We start from the raw sequence: 18,285 nt of genomic DNA, 5'->3' as shown, positions 1-18,285 counted from the left end.
TAATTATTAAAAATATAAATAACGTTTACCACATTTTGCATCTGGAATATTTAATCCATATAATATTCCAAACTATTATTATAAAAGTAGATGTTATTGTTCTAAATAGTACATTAATATATCTTTAACGCCAAACGAAAAACGATGCGACAAAAGAATTTATTTCTTTTTTGATATTATGATAACTGTGTTATTTATTGCACTACTCTGTATGTATAAAACATTTGTTATTCTCGTAAACAACGATGTACAAAAATGTTAAAATGTTTCCACTATTATGTCGTACTACATAAATCGAATCGAATACATTGTTGCCCCTTTTCCGCTTATTGATTCTCTCGCTTGACTCGCTTCGTGCTGCGAAAGTCAAACGCACGCATTAAGTATTATTCTCTAATTCCGCTAATGTGTTTCGACACAGAGCATCAAGATTCATAAGTGTTTTAGTCTTATATTTCGCTCATTCAGAGGTAAACGTGTCATAGTGCATCGTAATCACTTACCTTTACTAGATAAAAAAAACCGTAGAACTGTGATATTACTTTTCTCTATCTAAATACTTCATCCCGCGAGCGAACAGGCATCCGTAACATTATTAATCCGTGAGTTGCATGTGGTTATTATGAGTTCTATGTTACAAAGTTATCTGTATAGTAATGTTAAGCACGTTTTCTTCAATCAGCAGATACACCACTCGCGTAATTTTAACTACAAAGATATTTGATAAAAGATACAAGCCATCGAATAACCGTTTCGCTTACATCCGAGCGCGACAACGCAACTGTCAAGTGTCAGTCCTGTCACTGTCGCGTTACCATAGAATACTGTACATACACAGGATGCTATAGACACCGCGCGCATGGGTAGTCGGAAGGTTTTCGTGGTGGTGGAAGACGGTAGCACACCCCCATACGTAGAATGCGCATGCCTCGTCGTTGCCTGGACAGAAAAGAGGGATGATAACGACAGGATAGCATTAAAGTCCAAGCGAGAAATTTACTGCAAAAACTGTCGATAATTTTACGACGTACATTTCAGATGAACTCTATAAACTTGGGGTATAAAGAGAACAGGGACGCACGATAATTTCTTGAATTTAAAGAAGACCAAAAAAACTCAAAAGATTATTCAGCTTCAGCTAAGCTTATAATAAGGTCAGTTATAGAAAGTCACTTATAACAATAATTAAAAGTTCTGAAAATTGTTGTAATTAAAATAATTTTTCATTTAATAACTAAATAAATTTGTGTTACTCTGTTTGTTATAATAATAAATCAATTTGCATCATATACTTGATACATTATGTAGTATAACCGATTCTCTATGTTATTAGATTTCTCTATTGTTATTATAATCACATAAATGTAAGCAACATTTACAGTTATACAGCCCTATCATCTGTCATAGCCTGTTAGTCGTTTCAGCCTACTCCATTATGAAACTATAGCATCTGGTAGTTGTCGCTGAAGTGTGAATCGACATTTGTAACATTCAGAGTTCTCTACACTCCGTAGAACGAGCGCAAAGTTTGTAAACTTATATACGGAAAAAATTGCCACTCTTAAGATATATTCCTCTTCCGGAAAAACATTGCAACATATTAGTCTCAACATGGATGTCATTGAGTTTGATAAAAACGCAGGTGCTTGGAATAATTATATTAAAAATAAATCGTAACTTATGCTTGTAAATATTAAAATTACTAGAAAGACTATCGACATTCTACATATTCTCTTAATTTAATAACTATCTACATATAAAAACTTATGTCAAAATACAATAATATATTTACAAAATCGATAAAAAAAATTTTTCAGAATATTATTGACAAAAGAGTTGATTGAAAAATAAGGTCAATCCGACAATAATAAAAAATTTTTTAATAATAAAATTTACAATAATTATTTGAAATTGTCACATTAATATTGCCGTTTAAATAATAATTATTTATTTAATAAGTTTTACAAAATATATATATATATATATATATATATATATAATTTTAAAAGACTTAATTTAATAACGATTGTGTATAATTGAACTTTACTACAATGTTTACTGTCAAATATTATAATTGCTATCATGCGTCACAACTAATGTACTACCAATAAAAATTAATTTTATTTGTCCAGATTTCGATTGGGCAACTCGACTAAATCGCATCATGTTGAACTCAATTGGAATTTGGCCGAGGGCTCACAAAAATGCCTACGATAAGTTCTTGTCGAACGTACGCGCAACATTCACCTTTATCGTTCTTGTTTTCATTGGCGCGATTCCATTAATACATTCCTTAGTGAGAACTTGGGGTGATCTGATGTCAATGATAGACAATCTACAATTCACTTTACCATTAATAACGACCATAATAAAAATCGTCGTCATATGGTGGAAGAAAACAGGTAGCTAGGACACATAAAGTAACGAATTTTATACATAAAACTCCATTACATTAAATCTTCTTTTAAGTGCTTAAATTTTAAATTATCGCAATAATATACTCATATATCATAGTTTAAAATTGTAATATTACTCTTAAAGGAACACTGTGTGCAAGAAATTATTAATTTAAAAAACAGCTGTGTGTGTGTGTGTGTGTGTGTGTGTGTGTGTGTGTGTGTGTGTGTGTGTGTGTGTGTGTGTGTGTGTGTGTGTGTGTGTGTGTGTGTGGTGTGTGTGTGTGTGTGTGTGTGTGTGTGTGTGTGTGTGTGTGTGTGTGTGTGTGTGTGTGTGTGTGTGTGTGTGTGTGTGTGTGTGTGTGTGTGTGTGTGTGTGTGTGTGTGTGTGTGTGTGTGTGTGTGTGTGTTTGTGTGTGTGTGTGTGTGTTTGCTGGTGTGTGGGCGTGTGTGTGTGTGTGTGTGTGTGTGTGTGTGTGTGTGTGTGTGTGTGTGTGTGTGTGTGTGTGTGTGTGTGTGTGTGTGTGTGTGTGTGTGTGTGTGTGTGTGTGTGTGTGTGTGTGTGTGTGTGTGTTCGTGTGTTCGTGTGTTCGTGTGTGAGAGAGAGAACTTAATGAGAACTGCCTACACATTTAATATATTAGATTAATTTTATATTTTTTCTGTTTTTCTGTGACTTTTTTACTTTTAATTTTATACATCGTCCAATATAACACGATTTTTCATTTTAAAGATCTTTCAATGGTCATAAATATGATTGCTGAGGATTGGATAAAAATCAAAACCGGTAAAGAACGGTGCATTATGATAAAGCAGGCCCAAAACGCCCGAATTCTCTCAATAATTGGTTACTGCTGTATGTTCGTGGGAGCTGGTACACTCGCGATTCTACCTTGCTTTGGAAAGTCTGTGAGATATATAACAAATATCACCGATCCAGATAAGATCTTACCTTTACAAACCCACTATATCTACGATAAAAATCAAAGTCCGTATTTTGAGTTCACGTTCGCCGTACAGACTCTCATACTCTTTATGTGTATTGCGTCATATGGCGGTGTGGATAACTTATTCGAATTACTGATATTTCATTTGTGTGGGCAACTGGAGAATCTTAAAGAAAAGCTGATTAATATAAAACAATTTAAGAACTATAATGAAGGCGTGACCTTCGTTGTAAAGGAGCACATACGGCTAATCAAGTTCCGTAGAAATTTCAATATCCCAACATTTGAAATTACCAAATAAATATTTTTCGACATTTATATATTTCTTAAATAATTATTATTACGTAAAATATTTCTCACAAAAGAATTAAATATTAAAAATGTACTGCTTAAAAAGTCTACAATTACACGACCAAAATTCGGAATAAATGTAAATTATTTTTAAAAATCGTGTAATCGTACACAGATATCACTAATAGATAAAATTCTTTTTAAAGGTGTTTTCGTATTATCGAAAATACATTCACTTTACTATTACTCGGACTACTAATCTATTTCGCCATATTGTTCTGTTTGTACGGATTTCTAATCGTCGCAGTAAGTTTTCAAAAACTTCTTACATCCTTTATTTTAAATAAAATAGAAACAAAAAATAAAACTTAAGTCAAAAATATATATTAATATGGCTAGAAAAAGATTTTTATATAAAATAAATGTACTTTTTTAGAAATCATATTAAAAAATCAATGTTATTTTTTTTTGCAGTAACATATAATTAATAATATAAAAATTTTGTGTAATACTGCTTAACTAATTTTTTAGATACTTACAGAAGGAAAAAAAATGTCAATGATGCGCTTTATATACCTCATAGCTGTAGTGATAAATCTTTGTGGGCACATGTGTCTGTTTTGTGCGGTGGGTGAGATTTTGGTAGCAAAAGTAAGTATAAGTATACTAGAAACACATAGTATATAAACATAGAGAGAGAAAAGTATTTTATATAATGTCACCTATAAAGTGCGAAGCTATGTACCATGCAGCTTATGAGCACGAATGGTACAAACTAAAGCCAAAAAAAGCAAAGATTTTGCTTCTAATAATGATTCGAACTAACAAGCCTCTTTATATTACGGCTGGGAAAATGTTTCCTATAACAATGTCGACGTTTTGTAACGTGAGTGATCTATCTATTTTATCATACCAATTAATGGTTATTATATACTAAATGTTTTATCTTTTTAATTTCTTTTTAATAAAACATTAATTCTAAAAATATCTTATTATTAAAGAAATAATTAATTTATTATAATAAAAAAATGATCATAAATTGCAATGAATTATAAATTACACTGACATTAGGTTTATATTTTTCTTGTAGTAATAATAACATATGGCGTTCGTATTGCGTCTATTCTTATATTGACAATATAACGTCTTAATATTTATCGTATGTGTTTTATACATTATTACAGTTGATAAAAACATCAGCCGGTTACATATCGTTTCTATTCGCTATGCAAGGTTAAAAAAATCAATCATTTTCATCTTTATATTTAACCAACAGAAAAAAGATGTAAGAAAAATAATAACATTATTTTAAACATATGTACATATATTTAACATAATATTATTGTAAGAGTATTCGGAATTAAAATTTATTTCAATTTATGGTGTATTCGGGATGCCTGAGTATAAAACTATACAATAGGGTATACTGTATACTACATTTATATTTAGTAATCTCAATAACAACACATATTTATGCACATGCAAGCCATATATCGATTTCGACTCGAGAACAATTAGACAAAGCATTTGCGACTAATATAAATATCGTTCCGTGGAAAAGATTAGCGAAATCTAAGCGGACATAGGTATAAGCGGATCCATGGTTTTCCTGGGGGTATCCATCAAGTGTTTCCTTAAACTAGCGGCATATTATTTCTAGTTAACATGACATTCCTAGTTGACAGTGTCACATTTACTTACGTATATGTTTCTATGGCTTTGTAATTCCACCACCAAAAGTAGCTACAAGCTATTGCTTCCATTTTAATTATCTCTGGATGAGCATTATTGTATAACATCTGTAGTACTGGTTCTTTAGCATTTAGCACATTCTGGTATTGCAACACGCGATTCGGATCCCCATAAAACACAACCCTTGTGCGCAGATAACTTTGTTTGACGTATTATAAAAAAAAGGTACGAAACAATCTTCTTGTCATGCCGTTGGAAAATCTTGAAGCAATCATCGACGTACTCTGGATAGATGATGTACTGGATCGACTCGTGTATATTTTCCTATGTCCTTGTGTTTAATAGTATGTTCTACATTGATTTCAATTTTTATTTCTCCTAAAGGTGAGATACTGAATTCCGGCGTTTCCATGGGCAATCGGCTTAATGCATTTACGCTTACCTTTCTTCCTTACCGATATTCGAGTCTATATGTGTAAGGTGCTAAGGTTTTTATGATAAAATATGCGCAGAGTGTGCGTGTTATTACTATATTCGGGAGCGCTGTTACGACTGTAGGAATCAGTTTAATCATATTTCTAACTTTCTTCGGAACATCATTGAAATATATGACAAATATTACGGATCCGGTTAAGATCTTGCCTTTAAAAGGCGACTACTTCTGTGATAAAAGTCAAAATCCGTACTACGAGTTCACGTTCGCCGCGCAAGTCGTTCTGCTCGTAATGGCTGCTACATCTTATAGCGGTGTAGACGCGTTGTACTCTCAATTCCCAGTATTTTTAAAATTGTGGTATGAGATCATTTTTATATACGCACAAAAGTTACAAAATAAATAAATATATATATGTTAATATAAATATTTAAAAAACATTTACACATACACATTCATACGTATTTTATATTATCTTAACAATAACAATATTACTTTATACATTTTATAATATATGAAAGTGTCATTTGACATGTATATTTTACAAATGTTATATATTTTTTATAAATTTCAGTTAATAAAAACATCGGGCGGATATATATCATCAGTTTTATTTGCCAGACAACGTTCATAAAATTAAAAAATTAAATTTCAGAACTGTCTATGTATTTCATATACTCTACACGTGTGTTATGTGTTATATGTATATTTAAAATAAAACATTACATATTTAAAATAAAGAAATATATAAAGATAATACGAAATAGTGGATTGAATATTAACATTATACCACAGAAGTAGAAATATATTAAATTAATTTTAACGAAAATTGCTATTTATCTATTCCCTTATTTAAATAAAAATAGTCTAACAACTTTGCGAATCATTCTTTGCGAAAATAGTAAATGTCTTATACATATAAATTAGTACAATAAACACATATATATCGCCAGCGATACGTTTCTTTTTCACGTCAAAATGTTATGTGGTTATAAAAAAAATTCGCCAGCACAATGAAATTTATCAATTGCTTACATCAGGTCTGGCGACAGAGCTAGAAATGTAGGATAGAACGCGTTTCCTTCTTGCGCCAATAATATACATTAGAGAGATATGACAACGCATGCATTAAATATTATTCACTAATTCCGCTAATGTGTTTCGACACTGTGCATCAAGATTCATCAGTGTTTTAGTCTTATATTTCGCTCATTCAGAGATATACGTGTCATAGTGCATCGTAATCACTTACCCTTACTAGATAAGAAAAACCGTAAAACTTTTCTCTATCTAAATACTTCATCCCGCGAGCAAACAAGCATCCGTAACATTATTAATCCGTGAGTAGCATGTGGTTAATATGAGTTCTATGTTACAAAGTTATCTGTATAGTAATGTTAACCACGTTTCCTTCAATCAGCAGATACACTCGCGTAATTTTAACTACAAAGATAATTGATGAAAGATACAAGCCATCGAATAACTGTTTCGCTTACATCCCAGCGCGACAACGCAACTGTCAGTCCTGTCACTGTCGCGTTACTGGCGTTACCATAGGATACTGATGTACGTACACAGGATACTATAGACACCGCGCGCATGGGTAGTCGGAAGGTTTTCGTGGTGGTGGACATCCCCATACGTAGAATGCGCATGTCTCGTCGTTGCCTGAACAGAATTAAGAGAGGGATAATACGCGACAGGATAGCATTAAAGTCCAAGCGAGAAATTTGCTGCAAAAAACTGTCGATAATTTTACGACGTAGGTACATTTCAAATGAACTCTATAAACTTGGGGTATAAAGAGAACAGGGACGCACGATAATTTCCTGAATTTAAAGAAGACCAGAAAAACTCAAAAGATTATTCAGCTTCAGCTAAGCTTATAATAAAGTCAGTTATAGAAAGTCACTTATAACAATAATTAAAAGTTCTGAAGATTGTTGTAATTAAAATAATTTTTCATTTAATAACTAAATAAATTTGTGTTACTCTGTTTGTTATAATAATAAATCAATTTGCATCATATACTTGATACATTATGTAGTACCGATTCTCTATGTTATTAGATTTCTCTATTGTTATTATAATCACATAAATGTAGGCAACATTTACAGTTATGCAGCCCTATCATCTGTCACAGCCTGTTAGTCGTTTCAGCCTACTCCATTATGAAACTATAGCATCTGGTAGTTGTCGCTGAAGTGTGAATCGACATTTGTAACATTCAGGGTTCTCTACACTCCGTAGAACGATCGCAAAGTTTGCAAACTTATATACGGAAAAAATTGCCACTCTTAAGATATATTCCTCTTTCGGAAAAACATTGCAACATATATTAGTCTCAACATGGATGTCATTGAGTTTGATAAAAACGCAGGTGCTTGGAATAATTATATTAAAAATAAATCGTAACTTATATGCTTGTAAATATTAAAATTACTTACTAAAAGACTATCGACATTCTACATATTCTCTTAATTTCATAACTATCTACATATAAAATCTTATGTTAAAATACAATAATATATTTACGAAATCAATAAGAAAAATTTTTCAGAATATTATTGACAAAAGAGTTAATTGAACAACTGAAATATAAGGTCAATCTGACTATAATAAAAAAAATTTAATGATAAAATTTACAATAAGTATCTGAAATTGTCACATTAATATTGCCGTTTAAATAATAATTATTTATTTAACTTAAGTTTTACAAAATAATTTTAAAAGGCTTAATTTAATAACGATTGTGTATAATTAAACTTTACTACAATGTTTACTGTCAAATATAATAATTGCTATCATGCGTCACAACTAATGTACTACCAATAAAAATTAATCTTATTTGTTTAGATTTTGAATGGGCAACTCGACTAAATCGCATCATGTTGAACTCAATTGGAATTTGGCCGAAGGCTCACAAAAATACCTACGATAAGTTCTTGTCGAACGTACGCGCAACATTCACCTTTATCGTTCTTGTTTTTATTGGGGCGATTCCATTAATACATTCCTTAGTGAGAACTTGGGGTGACCTGATGTCAATGATAGACAATCTACAACTCACTTTACCATTAATAACGACCATAATAAAAATCGTCGTCATATGGTGGAAGAAAACAGGTAGGACACATAAAGTGACAAATTTTTTACATAAAACTCATTACATTAAATCTTCTTTTAAGTGTTTAAATTTTGAATTATCGCAATAATATACTCATATCATAGTTTAAAATTGTAATATTACTTTTAAAGAAATACTGTGTGCAAAAAATTATTAATTTAAAAAATTGCTGAGAAAGAGAGAGAGAAAGAGAGAGAGAGAGAGAGAGAGAGAGAGAGAGAGAGAGAGAGAGAGAGAGAGAGAGAGAGAGAGAGAGAGAACTTAATGAGAACTGCTTACACATTTAATATATTAGATTTATTTTTTATATGTCTTCTGTTTTTCTGTGACTTTTTTACTTTTAATTTCATACATTATCCAATATGACACGATTTTTTATTTTAAAGATCTTTTAATGGTCATAAATATGATTGCTGAGGATTGGATAAAAATCAAAACCGGTAAAGAACGGTGCATTATGATAAAGCAGGCCCAAAATGCCCGAATTCTTACAATAATTGGTTACTGTTGTATGTTTGTGGGAGTTGGTACACTCGTGATCCTACCTTGCTTTGGAAAGTCTGTGAGATATATAACAAATATCACCGATCCAGATAAGATCTTACCTTTACAAACCCACTATATCTACGATAAAAATCAAAGTCCGTATTTTGAGTTCACGTTCGCCATACAGACTCTCACACTTTTTATGTGTATTGCGTCCTATGGCGGTGTGGATAACTTGTTCGAATTACTGATATTTCATTTGTGCGGGCAACTGGAGAATCTTAAAGAAAAGCTGATTAATATAAAACAATTTAAGAACTATGATGAAGGCGTGACTTTCGTTGTAAAGGAGCACATACGGCTAATCAAGTTCCGTAGAAATTTCATTATCCCAACATTTAAAATTACCAAATAAATATCTTTCGACATTTATATATTTTTTAAGACAATTATTATCACGTAAAATATTTCTCACAAAAAACTTAAATATTAAAAGTTTATGACGTAAAAAGTCTACAATTACACGACCAAAGTTCGGAACAAATGTAAATTATTATTAAAAATCGTGTAATCGTACACCAGACATCACTAATAGATAAAATTATTTTTAAAGATGTTTTCGTATTATCGAAAATACATTTACTTTATTATTACTCGGACTACTAATATATTTCGCCATATTGTTCTGTTTGTACGGATTTCTAATCGTCGCAGTAAGTTTTCAAAAACTTCTAATTCTTTTATATGAAATTAAATTGAAACTAAAAATAAAACTTGTAATAAATATGTTGTTAAGTCAAAAATATATATTGATATGACCAGAAAAAGATTTTTATATAAAATAAAGGTACTTTTTCAAAAATTATATTAAAAAGTCAATGTTATTTGTTTTTTGCAGTAACACGTAATTAATAATACAGGAATTTGTAATACTGCTTAACTTATTTTTTAGATACTTACAGAAGGAAAAAAGATGTCAATGATGCGTTTTATATACCTCATATCTGTTGCAATAAATCTTTGTGGGCACATGTGTCTGTTTTGTGCGGTGGGTGAGATTTTGGTAGCAAAAGTAAGTATAAGTATATTAGGAACACATAGTATATATAAACATAGAAAAGTATTTTCTATAATGTCACCTATGAAGTGCGAAGCTATATACCATGCAGCTTATGAGCACGAATGGTACAAACTGAAGCCAAAAAAAGCAAAGATTTTGCTTCTAATAATGATTCGAGCTAACAAGCCTCTTTATATTACGGCTGGGAAAATGTTTCCTATGACAATGTCGACGTTTTGTAACGTGAGTAATTTATCTATTTTATCATACTATATTATGGTTATTATACTAAATGTTTTGTCTTTTTAATTTCTTTTTAAGAAGACTATAATTCTATATAAAAATATCTTATTATTAAATAAATAAATCATTCATTAAAATAAAAAAGGGATCATAAATTGCAATGAATTATAAATTACACTGACATTAGGTTTATATTTTTCTTGTAGTAATAATAACATATGGCATTCGTATTGCGTCTATTCTTATATTGACAATATAACGTTTTAATATTTATCGTATGTGTTTTATGCATTACAGTTGATAAAAACATCAGCCGGTTACATATCGTTTCTATTCGCTATGCAAGGTTAAAAAAATCAATCATTTTCATCTTTATATTTAACCAACAGAAAAAAGATGTAAGAAAAATAATAACATTATTTTAAACATATGTACATATATTTAACATAATATTATTGTAAGAGTATTCGGAATTAAAATTTATTTCAATTTATGGTGTATTCGGGATGCCTGAGTATAAAACTATACAGGGTATACTGTATACTACATTTATATTTAGTAATCTCAATAACAACACAAATTTATGCACATGCAAGCCATATATCGATTTCGACTCGAGAACAATTAGACAAAGCATTTGCGACTAATATAAATATCGTTCCGTGGAAAAGATTAGCGAAATCTAAGCGGACATTAGGTATAAGCGAATCCATTGGTTTTCCTGATGAGGGTATCCATCAAGTGTTTCCTTAAACTAGCGGCATGTTATTCCTAGTTAACATGACCTAGTTGACAGTGTCACATTTACTTACGTATGTTTCTATGGCTTTGTCCATTCCACCACCAAAAGTAACTACAATCTGTCGCTTCCATTTTAATTATCCCTGGATGAGCATTATTGTGTAACATTTGTAGTACTGATTTCTTTAGCATTTAGCACATTCTGGTGTTACAATACGCGATCCCCATAAAACACAACCCTTATACGCAGATAACTTTGTTTGACGTATTATTAAAAAAAAGGTGCAAAACGATCTTCTTGTCATTCCGCTGGAAAATCTTGAAGCAATCATCGACGTACTCTAGATAGATAAATGTAATACTGGATCGACTCGTGTACATTTTCCTATGTCCTTGTGTTTAATAGTAATATGCATTTGCGTTTACCTGTCTTCTTCCTCACCGATATTCGAGTCTATATGTACTTTATTTTATAACATTGCCTCACATTATTGAAATGCTAAAAATGGAACGGCAGTTAAGAGTTACTGCTGAGTAATTATTTAATATCAATTAAAAATTATTTTAAATAACAATAATTAAATTTAATGTAGTTTAGCATATAAGTTATTACGTAATATCAAAAAGAAAAGAAAGAAAAAATATATGTGTATTAATGATATAATATCTAAAAATATTTTGCGTATAGATTATTTAATTTGTCAAAATCTGTTAAAATCGCAGATATACTTTTCTAAATTTAAATCAAAATTTGAACAATTATTGAAGCTAGCAATGAGTCAAAAACTGTCAAAAAGGTTACAAAAAGCATAAATAAATATATGGTGCGCTAGTAATATTACTTTACAACATTATATCTCATTACACGTTGCTTTGATAAAAAATAGTTTGATAAGTACATTGACAAGAAAATTATTACAAAAATTGCGGAAAATAATTTTTTTATTAATAAAAAAAAATACGCATAACAATGATACCTTTTTTACAATTTTCTAAAAAGAATTATAACGTCTTGCTGTATTTTTTGCGTTTACTATATTTTATTGCGTTCAAAATATGTATATTATAAAATATATGAAACATGGTATCAATCTCTTTCTCCTAAGTATGTAAGGATAATCAATATTGCACTCATCACCGTTTCACGTAAAACACTAACGTTATAGCCTCTGTCGAGTGTGAGAGGTACAACCTTAGAATGGCAGGTATAACCCCAGAATGCGCATGCTTCATGCGTGTTGCTTGAAATACAGAGAAGGGATATGAGAGAAGAATAATATTGAAATTCTAGATCCTACTTGCGTGAAAACTTTTGCAGCCATGCCTCTTGCGTGCCGCCTGTAACATCATGTATTACGCACAACTTCATAAACTTCAGATGCATGAAGATCAGGGACGGCATACTCCAATTTTCAAAACCAAAAAAAAATAAGAAACAAAAAACTTTCAAATGGCCGTATTCAAAACAAGATTATTTATACTCGCTACAAATACTCACAATTGTCACATTCAAAGAAAAGTAATATCATAAAAAAATTTTTAATACGACTATAGTAAAAAAAATTGACATCTTTTCTTGTTATTACACTGAGGGAAAAATTTTGTTGAATCAACAAAACAATTTTGCTTGGCAACATACAATCTTCCGATTTTATTAAATCAACAAAATTTTTTTTGAAAAAAATAATTATTTTACTCAGTGTAGCTGATCCAATTTATTATGGTATTCTACGTGTGCAGTATCAATATAATAGATTAATTTACGCATTGTTGAGTTTATATCAGTTTGACTACTTTTCGACGAAATTACATTCAGCTGATAATTACAACATATGTATATAAAGTTTATAGCTGCGGCCCTGTCACACATCGCTTCGCGTTCATTCATTCTCTCTCCATTTTCACTTTTTGTGTGAGATCGTTGCACCTGACGATTACAAGAATCGTGCAAAAGTTGACACTTGCAATATTTATGATGCCCTACACATTATAAAAACACGCTCAGAATTCGCCTTGACATACAACAGTCAGCGCATTTATTGAGACTATAGGGTACACTTCTCCCACGGAAGAAAATACGTCAGTCCTAACGTTGCTGTACACTTTCGAGCATGTATAGTGCCGAGTTAATGGGATATGCAGGTGCTTACAACTATCATTTTTCGTACATTAGACTAAAACAGTGGCACACAACTAAAACGACTGTATATAATTTATTAAAACATCAATCGTACGTTGATCGCATTGAATATATGTTCTCTTGCACATTTGGCTTAAATAAACTTCTTATGCTACAGACGAGATACATTCTATAAGTGTTGCGCCTCTTAACACATTGACTACCACTGTAACTCTTACTATCATAATTTGTTGAACCGTTTGTAAAAAATTAATGTCTTCTATATTCAATTTTATATGACATAAACAGTTAGGATAACAATATAAAATAAAAAATGCATTATTCAACACAGTTCTTATGAGAATACAGTCTTATTTAATCGTATACAATATTTCATCATTATACGCTTATATATAATAATAAAAATTCTATTTGTAAGATATATAAAACTCGCAGGGCAGACAAGGTGTTATATTTTTTTGCACGCATATAGCATAAGACTGAAGATCAAGTCATATCCATCATCATCAGTCGTATATTAAAATAATCTATTCTTATGTAGATTTCGAATGGGCAACTAAACTGAATCGTCTTACGCTAAATATTGTTGGCTTATGGCCGAATATTCGTGGAAATATTTCTGACAGATTCTTATCGAACTTACGCGCGATCTTCACTCTGCTCCTAATTGTTTTCATTGGCATCATTCCCGCAATGCTTTCGCTGGTAAAAACGTGGGGCGACATGCTCGCAACGATAGACAACTTGCAGTTCTCCTTACCACTGGTGATAGGGTTAATGAAACTTGTGATCATATGGCGGAAGAAATCCGGTAATTTCAAACAACTCATTATCAGTTCAAACAAATTAATCAGTAGCACTAATATCTCGATAAAACATATTAAATACAAAACATTGGTTAACGAATATAACTATAGATAACTCAAAATAGATCAATCTATTGACAATTTCACGTCACACAAAATATCTCTGTAAATCTATCGACATTTTTCATAAATATGTAAATCTTATGTAAGAAATAAAATGTGCAGGGTAAAATGGTCCGATCTTTGCCCCCGAAGTGTAACGAAAGTTATGCGTATAATTTTATGTTTTTGAGGTCGCTAAAGGCGATGGTAGCATTTATAATTATAGTAACGTATAGTTAAATAATTAGAACAAAATCGTAACTTATTTCGACCTTCTTAAAGCGATTTTTGACAACTTTCCTATGGGTTTAGACGAATACAAATACTACCATCGTCTTTAGCGACTCCAAAAACACAAGATTTCACCCATGTAGCTTCTGTTACACTTCGGAGCAAAAAATGGGCCCATTTTAATTATCGTCCTTTCTATATAGCTAATCTACATGTATATTTATCAAGAGTTATTTCGACGATTTTAGGTCAATTCTTTTTAGTGACACAAGTGTCGTTCTGTCTTTGTTATTCATTGAATGCCAAGAAGGATAGAACGATGTTTGTGTCGACTTGTGTCAGTAAAAGGAATTTGCCCTTTAATAAGACTATCAAAATGTATGTTGTACCATAATGAAAAAAATCGCCATCGTAAAAAATGCACATTTAAAATAGATTTTATAAACTAAAAATTATTTCTACTTTAATTTTGAACACTCGTTTTTAATACAATCTTGTTTTGTTAAAGATCTTATATTGGTGTTAAATATGATTGCCGATGATTGGTTAAAAGCCAAAACCGACGAAGAACTGCATGTTATGATAAAACATACGCAGAATGCGCGTGTTATTATTATATTCGGATACATCTTTATGACTGTAGGAATCAGTTTACTTGTATTTCCACCTTTCTTCGGAACATCGTTGAGATATATGACAAATATTACGAATCCGGTTAAGATCTTGCCTTTGCATGGCGACTACTTCTATAATGAAAATCATAGTCCGTACTACGAGCTCACGTTCGCCGCGCAAGCCCTTCTGATCGTAATGGCTAGTGCATCTTACACCGGCATAGATAACTTACTTGGATTACTGGTATTTCACTTGTGTAGCCAAATGGAGAATCTCAAAGAACGATTCATCAATGTGAGACAATTTAAGAACTTCAACAACGGTCTGGCTTTCATCGTCAAGGATCATATACGATTAATCAAGTTTCGTATTAATTTAATTTTATACATATTATAAAATATATAACATTTATTTCGTAAAATCTTGTATATTTCATATATATCTATATATTCATAAAACCTGAAAAATTACTAGAGAGTTTTCTTTTCTTAGATATTTTAATATCGTTGAAAATATGTTCAGTTTATTATTACTCGGTTTACTATTATATTTTGGTATATCATTTTGTCTATACGGATTTTTAATCGTTACGGTAAGTTACAAAAAAAATATAATCTGCTTATCTCAAGTACAAAAATAAATTAGCATGTGAAGATGTGAGTCTATTGCCAAAATTCCTCAAAGCTGCAAATGCAAAATATTTATCGGCTCTGTTTTTCATTTGCCTAAGAATTGTATTAATTATTAGAAATAATATAACGTTTACCGTAGTGTTTGTACCTAGAATATTTAATCTATATAATATTTCAAACTGTTATATGATAAATATAGATACTGTTGTTCTAAATATTATGTCTTTAATGCCATGTGAAAACCGATACAATAAAATAATTAATTTCCTACATTTATAATATTATTTGTTAAAATAGCTTGCATTATTTATGATCGTACTTCTGTATTGATTATTTAGGTACTGACAGAAGGACAGGAGATGTCGATAATGCGTTTCATATATTTAATATCTGCAGTGTCAGTTATTTTCGGCTACACATGTCTCTATTGTGCAGTAGGTGAAATTCTAGTAGCAGAAGTAAGTATTACCATCATCATCATCATCATCATCATCATCATCATCATCATATCTAACGAGAATAATTATATCTCTGTATTATTTATATAGTGCGAAGGAATGTATCATGCGGCATATGATTACAAATGGTACATGCTGGAGCCGGAAGAAGCGAGATCTTTGATTATATTAATGATTCGAGCCGAGAAATCCTTCCGTATTACAGTTGGGAAAATGTTTCCTATGACACTGTCGACGTTTTGCAATGTAAATTACTCATTCATTATTATTTAATTATATATTCTCCCGTGGCGCGAGATAACCAAGCTGGATATGGTAACATTCATACGTAGCCTAAAACAGAGTTTCTGATTTACCTTTTTTGACATCTCTGAAGCGATGAAATATCTGTATATTTTTATAAACTTTTAATTTATTCAATTTATTTAATTAAATATATATATATATAGTTATTATAATTACTCATACACCAACAACCGCGTTGTACTCTCAATGCCTAGTATTTTTAAAATTGTGTTGTAAGATCAATTATATATAGGTACACACACGCAAATTAAATAAATATATTGTTAATGGAAATATTTAAAAAATATTTACACATACACATTCATACGTATTTTATATTATTTTAACAATAACAACATTACTTTATATATTTTATAATAGATGAAAGTGTCATTTTACATGTATATTTTATAAATGTTATATATTTTTTATAAATTTCAGTTAATGAAAACATCGGGCGGATATATATCAGTTCTATTCGCCAGACAACGTTCATAAAATTAGAAAACTAAATTTCAGAACTGGATATATTTCATATACTCTACACCTGTTATCACTAAAAAAAAATTACTAAAAAAAAAAGAAAATTTCCTTAATTTTAGTAAATGGCGAGTTTGCATACACAACTGTGAACGTATTTTGTTTAAATAAGAAACTTATTTACTTATTTAAAAAACATAATTCCCTTAATAAAGAAAATAATTTATTAATTATAACAAGTATTACATATAAATACAGTCAATAATTATTGAAATGTAATTTTTATTTTTTACTAATTAGTAATTTTCTAATTATATTTATTACTTTCAATAAAATGCATTTTCTTATTAAGTAAAAAATTCATAAACTTGAAGAAGTATTTTGTACAATATACAGTCAATATTTATAGAGATATGAATTTTATTTTTTATAAGTTAGCGATTTTCTAATAATATTTATTTAATTTAAGACTATAATTTTTCTATAAATTATTTTTACCTATAAGTAAAAACTTTTAAAAAATTTTTTAAAACATACTAAATTGGCATCCAAACGCCAAGAAATACTCTTGTAGGAAGGGATTCTCCTACTTACGATAGTGGACTCTGTGGTTTTCGCCTCGCAGCGGGTCGGCTTATATATTTTATGGTTGGATATATTTTAAATTTGAGAAACGTTTCCCATCATACGCCATCTAGCAGCGTCGCGTGTCGTTACGAACTTATAGGATTCCGTCGAGTTAAAAATGCTTACAAATAAAATATTTCTTTCCTTTTTTGTCGAATATATTAACTTTATTTCAGTATACGTTTCCTCAAATGTAATAAATTGCACTAAAGAAAATATTTATTTCTTTAAAGTACACTATTTATTATTTTTATAATTTTGGAAACGTGAATTTAAGCAAATATTTATTAAAGTGCAATTTCTAAAATTAAAAGATTCGGATTTAGTATTTTAAAAATTTATTTACTATATTTCAATAAATATATATATTATACTGTAATATAGTAAACCTGAATTTGATTCAAGTAAATATTTCAAGATAAAAACATTTTCTGATTTTAAATCTTCAGTTTACTATAGTCAAATTAATAAGTTTCACAATTTAACATTATTT

The 18,285-nt window shown here is 30.2% G+C and overlaps 2 protein-coding genes and 1 long non-coding RNA gene across 3 annotated transcripts; 2 read left to right on the top strand and 1 right to left on the bottom strand.

Moving 5' to 3' along the window:
- Positions 1 to 1,169: 1,169 nt before the first annotated feature.
- LOC143896073 (uncharacterized) lies at positions 1,170 to 17,428 on the top strand. The gene is made up of 14 exons (XM_077403621.1): positions 1,170 to 1,642; positions 2,133 to 2,402; positions 3,130 to 3,598; positions 3,841 to 3,940; positions 4,166 to 4,285; positions 4,365 to 4,520; positions 4,819 to 4,867; positions 5,885 to 6,086; positions 14,042 to 14,367; positions 15,204 to 15,672; positions 15,803 to 15,902; positions 16,281 to 16,400; positions 16,491 to 16,646; positions 17,127 to 17,428. The coding sequence occupies exons 1-14, from the start codon at positions 1,612 to 1,614 to the stop codon at positions 17,181 to 17,183; spliced, it is 2,625 nt and encodes an 874-aa protein (XP_077259747.1). The 5' UTR covers positions 1,170 to 1,611; the 3' UTR covers positions 17,184 to 17,428.
- On the top strand, positions 6,355 to 12,399 carry LOC143896500 (odorant receptor 10-like). Its single transcript, XM_077404401.1, has 7 exons — positions 6,355 to 8,139; positions 8,616 to 8,885; positions 9,273 to 9,741; positions 9,986 to 10,085; positions 10,325 to 10,444; positions 10,520 to 10,675; positions 10,973 to 12,399. Exons 1-7 carry the CDS (start codon positions 8,109 to 8,111, stop codon positions 11,024 to 11,026), a joined length of 1,200 nt encoding a protein of 399 aa, XP_077260527.1. The 5' UTR covers positions 6,355 to 8,108; the 3' UTR covers positions 11,027 to 12,399.
- On the bottom strand, positions 11,634 to 13,414 carry LOC143896627 (uncharacterized). Its single transcript, XR_013256716.1, has 3 exons — positions 12,394 to 13,414; positions 11,843 to 11,915; positions 11,634 to 11,757 (listed from the first exon to the last, which is right to left on the bottom strand). It is a non-coding gene; the product is annotated as an uncharacterized LOC143896627 (long non-coding RNA).
- Positions 17,429 to 18,285: the final 857 nt, after the last annotated feature.

Source organism: Temnothorax americanus, unplaced genomic scaffold (genome assembly GCF_048541705.1).
Source record: "Temnothorax americanus isolate GAGA-0224 unplaced genomic scaffold, ASM4854170v1 Scaffold1, whole genome shotgun sequence".
In the NCBI taxonomy this organism is placed as follows: Eukaryota; Metazoa; Arthropoda; class Insecta; order Hymenoptera; family Formicidae; genus Temnothorax; species Temnothorax americanus.
The sequence above is the reverse complement of the archived record's forward strand: the minus strand, read 5'-3'. Positions and strand labels throughout refer to the sequence as shown.